At 44.2% G+C, this 21275-nt stretch overlaps 1 protein-coding gene across 1 annotated transcript in view; it reads right to left on the bottom strand.

Annotated features, from left to right (window-relative positions):
- Nucleotides 1-21275, bottom strand: part of GBF1 (golgi brefeldin A resistant guanine nucleotide exchange factor 1) — a 374794-nt gene that overhangs the window by 151620 nt on the left and 201899 nt on the right. The window contains exons 19-22 of the mRNA XM_070946393.1: nt 17670-17793; nt 10972-11097; nt 10123-10205; nt 9522-9758 (exon numbers count right to left, since the gene is read on the bottom strand). Coding sequence (XP_070802494.1) covers nt 9522-9758; nt 10123-10205; nt 10972-11097; nt 17670-17793 — 570 coding nt within the window. The remainder of the gene's footprint in view (nt 1-9521; nt 9759-10122; nt 10206-10971; nt 11098-17669; nt 17794-21275) is intronic.

Here is a 21275-nt window from a genome sequence, read left to right as displayed (position 1 = left end):
AGTTTAATTGTGAATTAAGCACAATAATCATTGCAGTAATAAAAAATAAGATGACATTCAGAAATACAACTCTGTCACAAACACAAATACTACTCAAACATTCATTTTTCATTCTTGCATATTTATTGATATTAGTGTGTATCATCAGTTTCTTTTACATGAAGTGCATAGGACAGCAAGTTTCTTCCAATGAATCCTATCTATGGCAGCGTATTCAGCTTCTATCCATTTAATGTCCACTGTTTGTAAGTTATTTTTAAATGTCTGATGCCAAGTTTTGCATGGTCTATTCCACCTCCACTTTCCCTCTGGCGGCTCCCATCATACAGTGTTTTTCGGGTATCAATGTTCTGGCAAAGGAAGAATATGGCCAGCTAGGCACATTTGATGTTCTGTCACAATGGCTGCAACTTTCTGGATCCACCTCACTGGAAAGTTTCCACATTGCTGATACAATCACATCAAGTGACACCCCGAATTCTCTGTAGGCAAGATTGATGGAGCACATTTCATGCTGTGTGTACTGTTAATGCCCATGTGTCACTGGTATAGATCTCTGTTGGTACAACAATTGTTTTATAAAGCTGTAACTTGGTCTTCTTATCTATTGTTGGAGCTGACCAAGTAGGTCATAAGGACTGGTGTCAGAATGCCAGTCTGCCATGAACTCTGGGGGAGGCTGGAAGGAAGGGAAGGGAGGAAGGGTTAATTCTTGAGGGAAGCGATGAAACCAGAAGAATGTCGACAGGCATTTCCAAATCATCTCTTTTAAAATTGATTGGACAATGAGAGACCAGCAATGAGAGACTGGGGAAAGTTGGTGTGAATACTCAGTTCTGGCTTTGCTATACTGTAAACCACTTGGCCTTTTAGTAAAGTATACCTTTCACTACAAATGGAGTTGAGGGGCTTTCTTTCTTAAGGGACCAAGTTGGGGCAGAACTTCATTCTCAATCCACCTAGAGGGCTAGCCTACCATGGGGAATGTTTAACCCTGTATGTCTGTCTCCAGCAGGGGTCATGCAAAGATAGGGACCAGAGAGGGGGGTCTAGGACTTTTCACCTTGGTCTCTTCGCCTTGCCTGTTTCACCTTAAGGTTTTCGCCTCTGCATTATTAGCCACAAACTTTTCTCCTTGGCTGACACACCCCCAGTCTTTCGCCCTGGCACATTGGCCACTGCCCCTCCGTCCCAGTCCCTTAGCCGGGGCCCATTCGTCGAAGTACAGTTCGTGTCGGGCTTTTGGCCTCCCAGGATAATTCGCACCCAGCCAATCGGTGCAGGGACTTGGGGGCTTTGGGAGTGGAAAAGCGGGGGCTGCAGTTCAGAGGGAGGCTCAGGAGGGCCAACAACACCCACCCCTTTGTCCAAAGTGCCTGAGACAAGGGTTGGCTTGGCTGTCGAGAGCAGCGTGGGGGAGGGGGGCTGTAAAGGATGAGGGATCCATCACCCCAAATGGGAAGAGAAGAGTGGGGGGAGAGAGAAAGAAAAAGAAAGAAAAGAAAAGGGAGGGAGGGAGGGAGGGAGGGAGAGAGAGAGAGAGAGAGAGAGAGAGAGAGAGAGAGAGAGAGAGAGAGAGAAAGAGAAAGAAAGAAAGAAAGAAAGAAAGAAAGAAAGAAAGAAAGAAAGAAAGAAAGGAAGAAAGGAAGGAAGGAAGACCACCACCACCCCTGCTTTGTCCAAAGTGCCTGAGACAAGGGCTGGTTTGCATCTCTTTGCCACAAAGAGAGGTGAGGGGGGATTTGGGGATTTTGAGGATATGGGGGGACCCTAACTGCCCCATCACCACCGGTCTTATATAGCTTATCAAATACACAGAGGTACTCATTAGAATCAAATTTTTTCCTTGGGAAATTAGGAGGGAAGCTGGCTCTTTAAGTTCTCCCGTTTGTTTATTCAGGAAAGAGGTTGTTGTGCTATGCTTGGTGGAAGAGCAGAGGTGAAGAGCGGTGGGGTAAATACCCAGGCTTCATCGAAAGGAGTATGTTTGAAGTCCGAGAGGAAAATTCTTTTTACCACCTTTTTTTTTTTTTTTTTGCCTGGGGCAAATACATTGATCTGGTTTTGATTTGTCTGCCCTTTACCCTTAACAACCTCTTTCCTGAATAAACAAAAGAGGAGAACTTAAATAGCCAGATTCCCTCCTAATTTCCTAAGGAAAAAAATTGTGTCCTATCCTATAAGGACATACCATTGAGTGAACGAATGAATTCTTTATTGGCCAAGTGTGATTGGACACACAAGGAATTTATCTTTGGTGCATATGCTCTCAGTGTGCATAAAAAGAAAAGTTACTTTCATCAAGAATCATAAGGTACAACACTTAATGATAGTCATAGGGTACAAATAAGCAATCGAATCATACTAGTGTAAGGTTTGGCAATACACTTAAGCCAAAAATGAACCGAAACAAAGACTTAAATGGAGGCTTGAAAACCAAAGAAAACAGACTTTATTCTTTGATCAAAGTTAAACTTCTGGGTAAGAAGTTCCAAACACATATTCAAGACACATGGAAGGAAAATTCTACAAAACATGAGATTCTACATTGTAAAAGTCAGTAATATAATCTAACTTCAGATTTACATCTTTCTTTTTCTCTCTCCCCTGTTTTTTCTTTCTTTTTCTTTCTCTTCCCCCTCCCCACTCTTCTCTTTCCATTTGGGGTGATGGATCCCTCATCCTTTACAGCCCCCCTCCCCCACCCTACCTCCGCACTGCTCTCGGCAGCCGAGCCAACCCTTGTCTCAGGCACTTTGGACAAAGGGGTGGGTGTTGTTGGCCCTTCTGAGTCTCCCTCTGAATTGCAGCCCCCGCTCTTCCACTCCAAAGCCCCCGAGTCCCTGCACTGACTGGCTGGGTGTGAATTGTCCTGGGAGGCCAAAAGCCCAACACGAACTGAACTTCGACAAATGGGCCCCGGCTAAGGGACTGGGACGGAGGGGCCGTGGCCAATGTGCTGGGGCGAAAGACTGGGGGTGTGTCAGCCGAGGAGAAAAGTTTGTGGCTAATAACGCAGAGGCGAAAACTTTAAGGTGAAACAGGCAAGGCGAAGAGACCGAGGCAAAAAGTCCCATTCTGCCAGAGAGGCAATCACAACACGACTGGGGGGCAGCTGTAAAAGTAATGACATAGGAGCCAAAGCCCTTTCCCTGCTGAGAATGCAGTGAGACTTTTCCTGACCCTGCAACTGGCAAGGCACATGGGGAGACCTACAACCCCCTCAGGTCCTACAGCTGTAACAAGTGTGGCAAGAGCTACTGCCTTCTCAGCTTGCTGAACCGGCATAAAAGGCACCACATGTAAAAGCCGACATCGATGCCCAGGGCCTGAGAGAGGGGGGAGGGGGTGTCTCCGATGAACAGTTTCAATGGAGACCAACAAACCACTGAAAGGGATGACCATCACCAGAGCACTTGAGACCAGCTTGTGCCGCCCAGAGGAATGGCAGCATCCATGGCAAACCCAGAAGGAGAGTCATGGGACAACCATTGGACCACCACTTGAACCCATCAAAGATGTTGAGAACTTCTAACCGGCATTCCCTTGGAGCAGCCCAACCCCATGCCTAGGTCGATGCCCCCGCCTACTCACTCGAAAAACTGGGAGAGACCTCACTAATGAGGGACTGACCCTAATGATCCCTGGAGAGTTAGAGGGCCCTCTGGCAGCAGTGATCTCACCCGAGAATCTGGGCCCAGAACACGACACCCAGAGACATGTCTTGAGCCGGCACAGATAGAGTGTTCCTGGCAACTGACTGGAGACCAGAGGCAGTTGCCGATCCCTGTCCCCGCTGGCTCCTGCAGTGCTGCCAGCACCAGCTGCCCCAGTGGCACAAGGTGACCACCAGCCACCAGAGCTGGAGGTAAAGTTCAATGAGGAGGCGAAACAACTGGGAATTCTCCTCACCAGAGTTTGGGATTTCATGGCAGAATATGGACTGGGCCTCCCAGATTATGAAACTAAGGTGCGCTAAATTATAAGGACCTTGGAGGGTGAAGCAGCCCACTGGATCATGGTGCTACATGATGCAGATGCTTGCAGCCTATATTCAGAATTCTGTGGGCTGGCCAGGAAACTTCTGGACTGGCCCCAAGAAATACTCATGCAATATTTCCAGCTGGGTGTAAATCAGGAAGTTCTATACATCTGTTTATTCTCGGGGTCTCTCAAAACTCTCCAAGGATAGTACATCCTGGCTGGTGAGGTGAAGATTGACCTAGCCTTGTCCCATGAACCCCAGGGAGGGAACCGCAACACTTCAGTGCTGCAGAGAGGAGAGACCTTCCAAAGACAGGAGGGATCCTAGCCCTAGGCGACACACAACAGGGGGTTAAAATGTGGCAAGGAAGACCATCGAGCTATTGATTACTCTCCTCCACGCTGGATACCAGCCACCCTGAAGGATTCCCTGAGGAAAGGGAATCCAGTCTCCAAACCCAAAAAAGCAGCAAGCAAGGGGGTTGAAGTCATAGTGTTCACCCCCTCATCTAGTGATGACAAGGGAACTCCAACCAAAGACCTGAAGCCGACCTGGAAAGCAACAGCAGCAGAGTCAACGACCCAATGGTATGTGGAACCATGAGGCTAATGACGGTGGTAGTAGAGCAGCTGGTGGCTTCCTTGGGGTGGATGCAGTGTGGGGATTCATCCGGTTCTCCCCGTTTCGCTAGAACTGTTTGTTAATTTTATATGCAGTTCAGCGAACTGGCTGAATTGCCTGTCCCTGTCCCCGCCTCCTGGCCGCCCTTGCCAGGCTCCGCCTCACCCCTCCCCTCCTGAGGGTTTCTCCCACTGAGAAAATGACGTGTCTCAAGATCACTTTGGCTCAGGCAGTGGAATTCCCCGCTTATTCCCTCTCTCCGCAAAGCGAAGGAATCACAGAAATGCTGCCAAGCCAAGAATGGGGCTTCAGAGAACTTTGGAATAGGGAGTGTCCAGAAAAGCGAAAGGACCAATGAGAATTCTCCCTTCTGCAGCATCATCAGTCTCCGGGCAAAGTTTCCCTTGACTTCACCCACTGGAGGAGAGAGTTCCGTCCATAGAAGAAGCCCAAGTTGGTTATTCAGGCCAAGATCCCCCCTCCCACTTTCTCCGCTTCTCTCTCCCTGCAAAACTGTCTCTCATTGGTGCTGGGCCCTCGTTCTGGGCCCCTCCCACCTCCAAAGTCCGATATAAACGCTTCCTCTCCCCAGTGCAGAACCGCTGATTCCTCCTCTGGGCCTGGAAGCATCTGTCTGGCCACACGGACACCCACACCCATTTCATTTCACAGGTGAAGATTTTGCCGAAGGAAGAGTTACTGCACTGGATGACAAGGGGGGAGGGAAAGCCCCGCAGCCAGCGAGAACTTGGGGGTCACAGACAACCCCAATCCGAAGGGAAGCTAAATCAGGAAGAGGCAGAGAGGATCTGCAGCAGTGGTGAAATGTAAAATTTGTTACTACCGGTTCTCTGGACGTAGCCAACTTTTTTTTTTTTAACTTTTAAAACTATTTTTTCTGCTACCGGGCACGTCCACCATAGATGATAATATGTTCCTTGGGATTTCTTGCATTTCCAACATGTTGAGCTATTTTGCTACATTTTGGTGATGTTGGGGTCGGTGGGCAGGGCCTCCCGCCGGTTTTACTACTGGTTCTATAGAACCAGTGCGAACCGGGGGCAATCCACCACTGGGTAAGGGAACCAATTTGACAACAGTTTGTAAGGTTGCGATACGAGGACATTTTATAGAATACAATGCAGCAATTAAGAGGAAGATGGATGAAAAACATCCAAAATATGTTACAAGAAATTAAACTGAAGAAGATGGAACTCCAAGATTCATCAGAAGATTCTAACATACTTAACTAAGTAATTATCTAACATAATTAACTAATTAATCTTCGTTAAATTAAAGTTAATTAAATTAAAGTTACATTAAAGCCGTGCTGCCAGCCGACCCCTGGCTCACAGACAATAAAGATGTCTTGACTATGAGTGATGGACTAGCATGGAAAGCTTCTAAACTGTATGTCCCTGCGAGCTTGAGACTAGAGGTGTTACAGTGCAGCCATGACTCAAAACTAGGCGGTCACTTTGGATTCCTGAAGAATCCAAAATAAAAGCAGGTGTGGAAAACTATGTAAAGAGCTATGGCACCTTTCATGAAATTGAGACCAGGAAAAACCCCTGGACTTCTCCAGCAAGTGGCAAGCCCCAGTAGACCTTGGGAAGACATTGCAATGGATTTTATAGTTGAACTCCCAGAAAATGGGGGGAACACAATAATCTGGACAGTAATTGATTTATTTTCCAAGCAAGCCCACTTTACTGCTTGCTCCGGACTGCCTTCTGCGAAGAAGCTGGCTAAACCATTCATCAAACGCATCTACCGCCTGCAAAGAATACCCTGCTGAATCATCTCAGACCGAGGGAGTCCAATTTATGGCCAAGTTCTGGAGAGAGTTCCTGAGGTCCATCGGATCCACGCAATGACTTAGCTCGGCTTTTCATCTGAGTATGAACGGCGCGGCGGAACGAGCAAATGCAATGGTGGAGCAATATATAAAATGCTATGTGGATTACCAACAAGAGAACTGGACGGACTTGTTACTGTTTGCAGAAGTGGTTTACAATAACGCACTGCATAGCAGCACTGGACTGATTCCTTTTCAAGTTACCAGTGGCATGGAATTTGTCCCCATGCCTGAACTACCCAGGGAACCCCCTTCTTCTATGTCTTTGGCAGAGTGAATGGAGTCCTTGAAAAAGGGGTGGGAAAATATAAAGAAAGCACTGGCAGAAACTGCGGAGGAATATAAAAAGCAGGCAGACAAGCACCGCTCTATTCAACCCACCTTCCATGTGGGAGATAAAGTTTTCCTATCAACCACATGTACATAAGGTTGAGGCTAAATACATACGGTTGAGGCTGCCTAGCAAAAAATTAGGACATAAGTTTTTAGGTCCTTTCCCAATAGTGAAAGTACCCTGTGACAGTTCAACTTAGCCTCCCCCGCATTCTAGGGAAAATACATCCCATGTTTCATTGTAGCCTGCTGAAACCAGCCTTTGGGTCTAGATTAAGACCTCAGACCCAACCACCACCTCCTCCTATAGTAGTGCAAGGAGAAACCCATTATGAACTGAACAAAATTTAGATTCTAGACTATAGGGGTCATTTACAATACTTAGTTCATTGGAAAGGGTACCCTTTGTCTGAAGCTACATGGGTTAAGAGTTGGGATGCGAAGGCAGACAGATTGGTTAAGCAATTCCATGAGAAATATCCTGACAAGCTGAAGGGTCCTCCGGGGGGGGGGGAGAGGTGGTTAACTGTATGATTTTAACTCCCTGTACTACTCTCATTCCAGGACACGATTTTCTCGGGGGGGGGGGGTGTCTGTCAGACCTGGAAGCCATCTTTTACATTTGGGCCTTCAGGCCTGCCACATTTTCTATGATGGGAAAATGGGAGTGGGGATTGCATAGATTGACAAAGAGTCTTTGGTGGCGCAACTGACTAAGTGCTGTTAAAGTAGCACCAGCTGCCTGCAATTACTGCAAGTTCAAATCTCAGCAGGCTCAAGGTTGACTCAGCCTTCCATCCTTCCGAGGTAGGTAAAATGAGGACCCAGATTGTAGGGGCAATAAACTGACTTTGTATAAAAAAGAACACTGCTGGGGGGGGGGCGCGAAAGCCCTACTAAGCAGGCATATACAAAAGTATGAAGGCTATTGCTTAACACATTGTGAGCCACCCTGAGTCTCCGGAGAAGGGCGGCATATAAATCGAACCAATAAATCAATATATTGTCAAACTAACATTCTTTTCTCAGAGAGTCAAGGCCACCTTGCCCTGCAGCTACGATGAGGTGACTGGGAGGCATCTCCAGTTTTGGATGGTGCCTGACTGGATCATGTGATGGACATGTGAGTGCTGGGCAGGGACCTTTTTTAGGGTAGGAAAAACCTGGAAACTTTCAGATTCGGGTTTTCCCAGATGTACCAATATGACATCTCTAATAAAATGGAACTTTGAAGGAATTCAAGCCTCAAAGTCTTCTTTCGTTGGGGGTATTACTTGGAACCCTGACACCCAGTCTGTTCCTCCCATAGCATTTTATTAATTGTTCCTTGCAGGAGTCTAAGGAGAATGATTGAGAACACTTTGCCAGGTACAGAAAGAAAAGTGATAACTTTCCAGTTATTATAGACTCTGAGATTCCCTTCTTGGGAAGTTTTAACAATAACTCTCTTTTGCCAATTGTCAGGAAAGCATTGTGTGTGCCAACACATGTTTAATAATCTAATCAGCTCCATTACCAGATCTCCGCCAGCTTTCAAAAGTTCTGCCAAGATCTCGTCTATGTTGACAGCTTTATTATTCTTCAATGCATTATTTGCCCATTGAACTTCATAGATTGTAATCATGCTCAGTTCAATATCGAGTAGTGCAATAAAATCAGCATTACTAAAATCATAGGTCATATTGGGGATTGGCTGATTAAATGGGTTTTTTTTGAAGTGTTCTACCCATCTCGCCTCTTGGTCTTCATTTTTAAACAAAACTTTTCCATTCTTATTTTTAATAGGAACATCAAGACTTCCTCTTGCATTGGTTAGATTGCAAAACAATATGATATATTATCTTCATATCATTCCTATCCACTGCCTCTTGTGCCTCAATGCTCTTGCGCTTATCAACCGGGCAACTCTGCTTAACCTGGCAGTCCAGGTCTCTGTATTTGTCCTTTGCTACTATTCTTTCAGTCAATGTCTTTGCCTGATCCTGTTGATGTTTCACAATCCTGTGTTTGTCAATGAATTTCTAGATATCATCTAGAATCCACTGTTCTCTCCATGAACCTTGATGTCACCCTACTGTTACATTGGCACTGTTGACAACGGCCTGTTTAAAATTGGTTATCGGAGACCTGAATGCCCAGATTGATGGACACAAACATAGCATAGAACATGTTCTAGGGCTACACAGTTCAGCTATACAAATGAATGATAATGGTGAACACCTCACCTTATTCTGTGGTATGAACAATTTATGTATTGGGAACACCTATTTTGAACATAACCTCATTCTCAAGGCAGGATGGCACTCTCCTGACAGTTCCACAAGCATCAAAATCAACTATATATGTATTTTTAGGCAATGGTACTTGATGTTGCTAGATGTATACACCTACTAGGGTCAGATGTGAACTCAGACCGTTACCTAGTCATGGTGTGATTCAGGTTAAAGAAAATACAACAATGCCAAACAATATGTCCTTTTGCAGTCAAGAAATTGAAAGATGTTGCAGTTGTTGTGCAGTTCCAATTTACATTGACTAATAGATTTCAACAGCTACTGCACGATAGTGTAGACATCGAAGATTAGTGGATACATTTTAAACAGGCCATTGTTAAAAACTGTATGTCTTTGTGGAAAATATCAGCATGCTTAACATCCAAGGTTTTTTGGTCAAAATAAGGATATGGTACATAAAATAATTTTGTAGACTGTGAAGAAAAGTTACCTGAAACCAGAAATAGTCTTCTGGATAACTGTTTCATCTAAGCTCTTGTCAAAAACATAGGAAAGAGCTGCAACAGTAGGTCCCCAGGTCATAGCAAAGAGGTCATGATCATAGCTGCCAGGTGGAACATGCAGAAAAACTCCTTCTTCAGTGGCTCCACGATGCAACAACACACTCCATACATAGTTTTCTTTTACTAAACCTGTCTGCTCATCGGGCATCACAATCTCTTCATTTCTATCAAAGATGAATACAGAAACATTAAATGATCAATTGTTAAGATGCACTGTAGCAAATATGCTAAGATTTTATTTTATTTCATTTTTATACCACGTTTTTCATATACAACACCAACTGGTAAATGTATCAATATGCTTCTTTTTTCCTATTTTCCCCACAACAACAACTCTGTGAGGTGAGTTGAGAGACTGTGAATAGCCCAAAGACACCCAGACAGTTTTTCATGCCTAAGGCAGGACTAGAACTCACTGTCTATTACTGGCTGCTAGGCTAGCCCTTTAGCCACTACATCAAAGTAGCTTTTTTAAAAAATCAGATTGCTCTGATAACTCTCTCCTTCCAAGGATTAATTTATACTTACTTGATAGCATAATATATATCTTCTAACATGTCTTGGTCAAAATCTTTGCCACCATTTACTCCTTTCAGATTTTTTCGGAATTCCTGTAATTATCAATGAAAGTACATTACTTTCTGATAAATTCTGAATTCTGCAAATAACCTTTATTGTGATATATTTTGAATATTTTCTTATGAAATTCAGAGGTAACACATATCTTTGGAAGATTTTGGGATTAGTTTCTAAAAGCTTCTACAATTCAAAGAAAAAAAGCAGAAAAATAGAAGCAAGAGATCCTCTGAAAATGGCGCTCTGGTAGTTTTCTTTTCCATACTGACAAACAGCTGATTTTGCCACCATCTATGGCCGAAGAGTCAAGTCTCCACCTTTTAGTTTGAATTTTTAAGCATGCCTCCCAAATTCGAAATTCTTTTCTTTTCTTTTTGCTTTACATTTTAAATGTTCTGGTGGAATGCTGAACTATTCTTACAAACACTCCCCCCCCCACACACACACACACACTGGTGGATTATAAACATGAAGTTTTTATTCTTTATTACTGCTTTTTTTCTGGAACAACAAACACTTTTGTTTTTATCACAAGGAAGTCAATGGCATGAAGATTTTTTCCTACATTAGTGAAAGTGATCTGATTTACCCTGGACGCTTACAATAAGGAAATTGTTTTACCGCTTTTTATAAGAACTTTATTTTCTATTTTTAAATATTTTCCTGGTCCTTTTATTGAAAAGAAAAGAAATAGGAACAAGAAAGCTGAGGATGAAAACATAATCTTAATAAAGCCCAACACACCAGAAAAAAAATCAGAATATTCAAGTTAGCAAATTCCACGAAGAAGAAATATCTCACCTCTAATGTCATAGGTACATTCTGCTTGCGAACATTATGATTGTGCTGATCAGTGTTCAGCATGATAACTGCATAGGCTAGAGCAAAACAGGCATCACTATTAGCAAATGGAGTCCCATTTGATTTCTGAAAAGAGAATGAGAATGGAAAGCAGATGTAACTATAATACTGAATATAACTGAAAGGAAAATGCCAAGAACTTAAGCCACTCCCCCTCTAAAAATAAAGATTAAATAGAAAATTGTTTATAAATCCACACAAAATAGTCCTATGAATTGCCCAGATTTCCTGCCTAGGTTTGCCAATCTAGGATTGGCAATTCCCAATAAAATCAATTTGGAAAGTATTTCCTCCTACCAAATTTGTATATATGACTCAATTGCAAATGTATATGCATATGTGTATTTATTTATTTATTTACTTATCAGGCTATGTGTCAATGTTCTGCCTGACGAACCCAATCAAGAAAGCACAAGCAAGACGATCCAATCTCTGAATGCAAAACTTTATTGAGTACATCATTTCAGCACTGATTAGGTCAAACCAGATCTAACTAATTCCCACGCAAACCCACATAATTAGTATAGGATATTCCGTCCCCCTCTAAGTGCTGATCACATGGTCCAATTGAGCCTCACAATATCGTGAGAAAAAGACTTTGCCTTTTGCAAACACTTGCTGCAGTGTCCTTGGCTCCCACATTCGTCTTCTTGTTGTCTGGAGCCTATATTCCATTTCCCCTTCCCTCCTGCCTAGTTCGTTGGCAAGCTGAAAAGTGATAATGGTTGCAACAGCAAAAGCACATTTCGATCTTGAAAATATGTTTATGCGTGTATTTATTTAATCAAATTTATAAGGTTGCCCATCTCACAAATAATGGCTCTGGACAACGTGCAACAATATCTAAAACAATAAATATATAAAAAGTTATTAAAAATATAAAGCAAACAGTATTAAAATATAAAAACCAAGGCACAGGAGAAGGTGAATATTAATTATGATGGAGTCATCTTAGATCAGTGATGGCTAACCTTTTCCAGACCGAGTGCCCAAAGTGTACCTGAACCCCCAAAATGCAATGGCGCATGCCCCCTGCACATGTGCCCCGGCCCTGCGCATGTGTGCACTGCATGCCACCTCTGGCACGCGTGACATAGGTTTGTCATCATGGTCTTAGATCCAGATGACTTAAGGGACATAGCATGCATGCCTTATCTGCAAGATGTAATGGAAGTGGTACATGCAATTGGGGAGAGACAATACCTCAAATACCTCAGTGCCATAAAGGAATTTAATGGTCAAACCAGTGCCTTGAATTGGAGCCAGAAGCATCCTGGCAACTGATGTAACTTGTGGAGCAAAACTCCTCCCCAGGCATCCATTCTGGATCTGCAACAAGGCTGGCATCCAACTTTGAGCAACTCTGTCCCCCAGTAGATTCTGAGCAAATTGCTTTGCACACCCCTGTAAGAGATTCTCCAAGCCCCCTCTATTCTGGGGGGCTCTTGTGACTTAAAACAGAGTCACAGGGCAGTTATTTGCAAAAGCTATAAGGGCAGAGAAGTAGTGACACTCTGATAAAATCCTGAGGATGAAGAGGAATTTCATCTTTTAAAGTGACAATGAACTAAAGCATACCTCCAAATCAACAAAAGAATGGCTTCATCAGAAGAATATCAATGTTTTACAATGGCCTAGCCCCATGATGGCGAACCTATGGCACGCAGAGCCATTTCTCCGGGCACACAAGCCGTCGCCCATTACTCTTCTGGGTTCCGGCGTGCCGGCCAGCTGGTTTTCACGCGTGGCGAAGCGCCAGAAACCAGAAGAGCAGCCACCCGGTGCGATGCTCTGTAGGCCATGCTCCAAATGTAGGCCATGATTTCCTCTGTAGGCCATGCTCCAAAAAATAACAGGGCAAAGACAAACATTCAATTAACATTTATTGATTATAAATTAATAATTATCTGTAAAATAATGTAACTTTTTGTAAAGTTAATAGTTCCCCATCCATATGTACACATTCTCACAAAAACCACTCTAGAGTACAGTTCAAGAGAATGCAGAAGTTCAAGTTCAGCATATTTAAGACTTATTTAAGATTCCACTCAGTCCATACAATGCTATTATATTGAGGATAGATACATTTAGCCAAAGTTACAAATTGGAATAGAAACTGGGGAAAACCTGTTTTTTCTATTTAAAACCAAGAAACTGGATGATAGTCATGTGTGCTAAGATGTAAGGATAAAGGAATATAATTAGATTTGCAGCAATTTTATTCAATTGATTTCTATGTTTTTACTTCCAGATAAATATAGAGAAAACTTCCAGTCTCATCCACCTCTTTTAATTACTTGCAATGTTTGCAGCAGACATCCTCACATTTATGTCTCTTGTACATTTGTTTACTTTCAAAAATACTTTGTCTTATTTCAGAAAATATACCATTTTGACCTACCTCCACTGACTCTATACACACTTAATTTTAGGGAAGAAAAATTTAGTGTTACTTTTGAGTAAATATCATACCCAATCCCAATTCAGACCATTTTATTTATTTATTTATTATTTATTTATTATTCAAATTTCTATACCGCCCTTCTCCTTTCGGACTCAGGGCGGTGAACAGCCAAAATAAAAACATCTATACATAACATCACAGTTAAAAATAAAGTTAAAATAATTTCTAAATTTGGCCCGTAATTTAAAACTTGTCAATTTAAAATCAATATTAAAATTTTAAAACTAACCCTAAAATCAAGACAGACCGGCTAACTGAAAAAAATAAGTTTTTAGGGCCCGACAAAAAGTCCGGAGGTCGGAGATCACTCGTATCTCTGGGGGTAGATTGTTCCATAGGGTAGGTGCCACCACAGAGAAGGCTCTCCTCCTGGGGGTCGCCAGCCAGCATTGTCTGGCCGACGGCACCCTGAGGAGGCCCTCTCTGTGGGAGCGAACCGGCCGGTGGGAGGCTATTGGTGGCAGAAGGCGGTCCCGTAAGTACCCTGGCCCTAAGCCATGGAGCGCTTTAAAGGTGATCACCAACACCTTGAAGCGCATCCGGAAGTCCACCGGAAGCCAATGCAGCTCGCGCAGGAGAGGAGTCACATGGGAGCGCCCCGTCGCTCCCATAATCCCCCGCGCAGCCGCATTCTGCACCAGTTGGAGCCTCCGGGTGTACCCCAAGGGGAGCCCCATGTAGAGAGTGTTACACTAGTCCAGACGAGAAGTGACGAGTGCTTGAGTGATCGTGCGTAGGGAGTCCCGGTCCAGAAAGGGGCGCAACTGGCATATCAGGCGAACCTGACAAAAAGCCCCCCTGGCCACGGCTGTCATATGCCCTTCTAAAGACAGCCGCGCATCCAGGAGGACACCCAAGTTGCGGGCCCTCTCCGTGGGGGCCAATGATTCGCCCCCAATAACCAACGATGGCGTCAGCTGGCTATACCGGAACGCCGGCAGCCACAGCCACTCGGTCTTGGAAGGGTTGAGTCGAAGACTGTTTCTCCCCATCCAGACCCGCACGGCCTCCAGGCACTGGGACATCACTTCCAAGGCATCATTGGGATGGTCTGGGGTGGAAATGTACAGCTGAGTATCATCAGCATACTCCACCCCAAAACCACGGATGATCTCACCCAGCGGCTTCACATAAATGTTGAACAGGAGGGGCGAGAGGACCGACCCTTGCGGCACCCCACAAACAAGGTGCCTCGGGGTCGACCGCTGCCCCCGTCAACACGGATTGCGACCGGTCGGAGAGATAGGAGGAGAACCACCACAAAACGGTGCCCCCCACTCCCAGTCCCTCCAGCCGGCGCAACAAGATACCATGGTCGATGGTATCAAAAGCCGCTGAGAGGTCTAATAGGACCAGGATAGAGGAATAACCCCTATCCCGGGCCCTCCAGAGATCATCCACCAACGCGACCAATGCCGTTTCCGTGCTGTACCCAGGTCTGAAGCCGGACTGGAGCGGATCCAGATAGACAGCTTCATCCAGGTACTGGGGAAGCTGTCGCGCCACCACACTCTCAACAACCTTCGCAATAAAGTGAAGGTTGGAGACTGGACGATAGTTAGCCAAAACAGCCGGATCCAGGGATGGCTTCTTGAGGAGAGGCCTCACCACCGCCTCTTTCAAGGCGGTCGACAGGACACCCTCACTCAAAGAAGCGTTGATAATCCCCTGGAGCCAGCCTCGTGTAACCTCCCGGGAAGCCAGCACCAACCAGGAGGGACACGGGTCCAATAAACATGTGGTTGCGTTCAGCCGTCCCAAGATCCTGTCCACGTCCTCGGGAGCCACAGGATCGAACTCCTCCCAGATAACACTCTCAAGGCCTGCCTCAGTCATCTCGTCTGAACTAACCCAGTCGGCGGCCAAGTCTTCCCGAATCTGAGTTATTTTATCATCCAGATACTGTACAAAATCCTCAGCTCGGCCCTGCAAGGGGTCCTCCCGCGCTCCCAGATGGAGGAGGGAGCGGGTCACCCTAAACAGGGCGGCTGGGCGGTTATCTGATGACACGATAAGAGCAGCAAAATAACTAGATTTCGCCGCTTTTATCGCCACTAGGTAGGTTTTAATATGAGACCTTACCAGTGTCAAGTCAGACTCGGAACAACTGGCCCTCCAACCGCTCTCTAGGCGTCTTTTCCGGGGCTTCATCTCCCTCAGCTCCTCGGAGAACCAAGGAGCTAAGTGAGTTCGGTGCCGGGTCAGAGGCCGCAAAGGCACAACCCGGTCCAAAGCCCCAGCAGCCGCCCTATCCCAGGCGGCCACCAGGTCATCAGCCGAGTCATGAGCTAGAGTCTCAGGAAATGGCCCAAGCTCCATCTGGAACCTATGGGGGTCCATCAGGCGCCTGGGGCAGAACCACCTGGTCGGCTCCGCCTCCCTGCGATGGGGTATGGCGGTCAGAAAGTCAAGTCGAAGGAGCGAGTGGTCAGACCATGACAAGGGTTCAATATCTACATCCCCTATATCAAGGCCACTCAACCACTGACCAGAGATAAAAACCAAGTCCAGAGTGTGTCCCCCCATATGAGTAGGGCCGTGAATTACTTGGGTCAGGTCATGGAAGCCATGAACTCCCGAGCTACCTCAGATGTTTCACCGATGGATGGCAGGTTGAAATCCCCCATGACCACAAGTCTGGGGGTATCAGCCGCCACCTCGGCTATAACATTGAGGAGTTCGGGCAGGGTCGTTGCCATGTGGCAGGGAGCCAGGTACATGATCAACATCCCATCTGCACCCCGCGACCCCACTTCACAAAAAGGGACTCACATCCGGCTATCTGAGGTACAGTGGTCTCCCTCGGATCAAGACCTTCTCTTAGAATGACCGCCACCCCCCCCGCCCTGAGCTCTCGGCTGATGAAATGCACGGAAGCCTGATGGGCACATCTCCATGAGGGGAACTCCCCCCTCATGGCACAGCCAGGTCTCCGTGATACCTGCCAGGTCCGCTCCCCCCTCCTGAATAAGATCACAAATGAGGGGGGCTTTATTTACTACGGACCTGGCATTACACAACATCAGCCAGAAACTCGGGCCCTGAGATTCTGAGCAGCCTGGGGAACGGGAAGAGCTAAGGGGACCGGGGCACGCAATCGCTCGGAGATAGCGAGCACGTGCCCCCACCACATGATATGGCCCCCTGCTCCCGCCATACCTGCCCCTCCCACTCAGCGTATTAATAGAGAAGCCCTCACTAGAGGGCCTTCTAACAGTCCCCTTTCCCCCAGAGTCCGCACCCTCTATGGCATCATTAATAGCAGCCGGACTGGTCTCCAACCCCCGTGGGTTTTCCCCCAAACCCACATAACCTCCCCCCCCTCAGAACACCTTAAAAGTCTATTTAAAAAAGTCTTTAAAAAACCCCTCAATCCCCTTTTTGCAACATGCCACCTCTCGGGGTCCCAAGATCCGTCATTAAGGTGGGCCCTCGATAACATAGAGGGCCAGGCCTGCGAGAGGGGGGAATCTCGCAGCACAAGAAGCTTTGCCATAGAATACATTTTAACACTAGAGTGATAATACAAGCTTGGCCTAGACATGGCCTAAGGGTCTATAATGATGGTTTCAAATGTACAGGAAGACTAAGTTAATCGGAAAAGTCACCATTACCCTCTCACGGTAATAGGTAGGAGTCCTCACGTTCAGTCCAGCTGAGGGAACTATCCAACCACCCTCTCACGGTGGTTGGCCATCCTAATCAAGGCAAGATGGAAAAAGTCAGAAAAAGTCCAAAGCCACCCTCTCACGGTGGTTTGGCCCTCCTGGCCCTGGAAAGATGAATCCCATCTGCGGCGAACGTAGTCTGAAGCTGGCTCCATTATCATGTGAGTGTTGTCCCAGTTTCTACCATTATATTATTTGTACTTCATTTTATCATTTACTATCTTGCTGTCAGTTTGGGATATTTTTCAAATAGAAAATTAACATAGAATTGTAAGTTATAGTCCGATTTGTTTGATTTTTGCTATGTTTGGGTAATAAATCATAGTTGACATATGAATTCAGCCACTGCCACCCACACAAAAAAATTAAGTGAATATAACCTAACCAAAATCAGTTATTTTTTTCCACAATGATGAAAGTAAGCATAGAAAAAAGAATTCTTCATTCCAATTCCATTACTTAATACACTATTTAAGAACAAAGATATAGGGCAATTCAAAACATACATGCCAATGTTCTGTAAAGGCTTCCAATAGCCTGTGAATCACAGGAGCTTCTCCTGGCAAACGAAAGGCTTCTAGGTAGAGTCTTAAAGCTTCATCTAGTCGTAAACCTTGGAAATGGAAAGTCCTGAAAAGAAAAGACAAAATCAAGATAAGTACGCAGAACAAACGAACTATTAGACTATTACATCACAAAATCATTACAAATAGCCCTTATAACTGGTTGTTTATCAATTGTTTGTAGTCTCAATGGGTTCTGAAAGGTACTTTATGATCTGTAAAGCGCTTCTGACTGTGCCGGGAGGGGTGATTTTTTTCCCGTTAGGGTTAAAAAAATCTGAAATAATATAAAGAATTTTTAAAATATAAATTATGATAGTTTATAAAGATTAATCAGTAAACAGAAGTATATACTATTTCCCACAGAAAAGAGAAGCAGAGATGGTTAAATTATTTTATCCAAAGAAGAATATATTTAATGTTTTTCTATTTGGAAATTGCTTCCGGATTTTCTGCTTGCAATGGGGAAAAAATGAAACTTTGATTTTGGTTTTGCTGATTAGATAGGTGTCAGGCCTGGAACAGAGGAGGGACTGTAGGGAACTGGGGAGATATATAGTCATAACAACATTCCTTTCTCTAAGAGTCAAGGTCACTCTGCCCTGCACCTGGAGGGGTGTTGCTGGGAGGCATCTCCAGTTGGGATGGTGAATTGATTGGAATATGTGATGGACATGTGGATGAAGGAGAAGGGACTTTCTTTTGGGTGGGAAAAACCTGGAAGCTTTCAGATTCAGGTTTTCCCAGATGTGCCAATATGACATCACTAATAAAATGGAAATTTGAAGAATGTCTAACCTCAGAGTCTTCTTTCATTATGGGTGTTACTTGGAACCCTGACAATAGCTTTGTTGCTATAGAAATGGCTAAGTATATACTATTGTGTAAAAGTAAAAACTTGTTGTTGTAATACTGTTAACTTCTTGTCATGCCCTAGCAGATAATTTATGTACGGTATATATTGTTAGTATATATTGTATATGTGTGGATATCAATTTGTAATTGATTTTATTGGGGTGTTTTTAAATTGTGGGCCAAAATTATTTAATATCTTTTTAAATTGTTTTAAATTTTGTATGCTATGTTTTACCTTGGCTGTTCACCGCCCTGAGTCCTGCCGGAGAAGGGCGGTATAAAAATCAAATCAAATCAAATCAAATCAAATCAAATCAAATCAAATCAAATCAAATCAGATCAGATAGATAGATATATAGATATATAGAGATAGAGATAGAGATAGAGATAGAGATAGAGATAGAGATAGAAATAGAAATAGAGATAGAGACAGAGACAGAGATGGTAATGAGTATGAAATACTATTTGCTGGAAGACAATACACCATAAGGAAAGATAGGAGAATTTGTGCATGAGGTGTTAAGCAGGATAATTTATACATACTAGGAAAGGAAAAGAATGATTGTACACAAACACTTACAAATACTCCCACGGATGAAAATTCTGTACATTTACTATACAGGAGATTAGATCATACAAACTTCAGAACACTGCATAGATGCCAGACCTAACTGAAGAACTATGCAATATGTATTTAGATTGTATTGTTTGTAAAGAGTCAAAGGCCAAGGAGTATCCTGTGAGTAAGAAAAGTTCAAGGCAAACAGAGTCTTGCAATTAGTGCACGCTGATTTGATTGGTCCTATGGCACCCTCACTAGGAGGAGCTAGGTATGCACTAGTAATAGTGGATGATTATACTAGTTTTGCTATGTGCTAAAAAGCAAGACAGAGGTACTGCAAACGTTCAGGCAATGGGTAAACCTTGTAGAGTGCAGATATGGTGGTATAGTATGCCAGCTGCAAACAGACAGCAGAACAGAGTTCATGTCAGATAAGTTCCAAAGGTGTCTGAGGAGTTTAGGCATAAGGCATAGACATACAAATCTGTACTTGCCAGCAGAAAACCGAGTGGTTGAAAGAAGGAATGGCGTAATACAAACTATGAAAGACTCACTGCTAGCAGGAATGGGTAGAATGTACTGGGGGGGGGGGAGCCATGAAAACATCCAACTATTTGATAAACAGGGTATGGAGTGTTGCTATGAATAAAACTCCATATTTCCTGTTATATGGAAGAAAACCTTCATTGGCTCACCTAAGAATATTTGGTAGTTATGCCTGGGTGTATAGTGTCAAAAGCACCAGAAGAAAAGGACAGAAAAAGCCCAGGAAACTTAGGTTTATTGGATATGAGCCAGCTTCCAAAGGTTATAGATTCACAGATGGAATCAGAAAGGTGGTAATTTCATGATCTGCTAGTTTTGCAGAACAAAATCCACATCCCATACACACAGCATTGCTGGTGAGATTTAGTTTTATCTGTATTTGAGGGTGAAGGTTTGTTCTCCAAGCTTGTGGGTTGGTTTCCGAACATTTCATTACCAAGCTAGATAACATATTCAATGGAGTTTAGGGATGTCAATGTCAGTGATCTTCTGTTTATAAGGGCTTCAGGTGTGGGTGTGTTAAGTGAGGGTCTTGTGATGGGTCAGCTGTGGGTCTTGTGATAAGGAGATTACATCAAGTCAGGATCATTGGGAGGTGAACTGCTGGGTTGCATGGGTTGGTTGAAGATTGGTGCTGTCTCTGGTTGGCTATGCGGTTGATTTGGATTCTGAGGGGTTTGTAGGCAGGTTGTGGGTCAATGTGTCTGTTGATGGAATTGTCTGTGGAGTGCCAGGCTTCAATGAACTCACAAGAGTGGTGGGTGGTAGCGTGGCTGATTTGTATTGCTCCAATTGAACTGGTGCTGTTTGGTGTCGGTTGAAAAGTTCGGAAACCAACCCACAAGCTCAGAGAATGAACCTTTACCGCCATCCTACACACAAGCTATGTTATGGTCACCAGCAACTCAACACTGCTTATTCTGTATCTGGATTTTTATTATATGTATTTCTATTTTTCCAGTTTCACCTATCCTATTCCTTTAATAAAGCATCCAGATTTACACATGCAATCTATTTTATTGGAGGATAGGTGGGTTAGCTGCATGTCAAGGGGCACACACAGTAACATGTAGTGAAGACAAAACACTTCTACTGTGTTAAGGAGAGTTGGAAGTTGATACTTTTTCTCCCCTTTTCCCTCTTTTTTCCATATTATATCTTATTTTCTTTTTCCTTCTCCCTCCAGTTTTCTATTAATTTTTAAAATTTCTCTTTGTATTTTGATAAACTAATAAAATGTATTGTTTTTAAAAAGAAGGCTAACTGAGATGACTTTGGAACAAGGAGTTGGTGTATCCAAACCAAAACAGAGAAGCTGGAAATCACTATGGAAACTGTCAGGGTTCCGAGTAATGCATCCACCAAAATCAGAACTACGAGGCAGGTCGATTCCTCAAGGAAAATGTTTATTGGATACACCATATCGGCACAGCTAATGAAAACCAACTCTAAAGGTTCCCGTCGTTTTTCCCCTAATTAAAAGAGCAAATATTCCCTCCCCAAGTGTCACCAATCACATTGTCCGATGAAGGTAGTTGGGAGGCTGCTTGGTCACTCCTCCGCCTTCTGCTGGATGATCTTGGTTC

This window comes from Pituophis catenifer, unplaced genomic scaffold, assembly GCF_029215685.1.
Source record: "Pituophis catenifer annectens isolate HBS135680 unplaced genomic scaffold, rPitCat1.0.hap2 SCAF_6, whole genome shotgun sequence".
Lineage (NCBI taxonomy): Eukaryota > Metazoa > Chordata > Lepidosauria > Squamata > Colubridae > Pituophis > Pituophis catenifer.
Note: the sequence above shows the minus strand (reverse complement) of the source record. Positions and strands in the feature narration are given on the sequence as shown.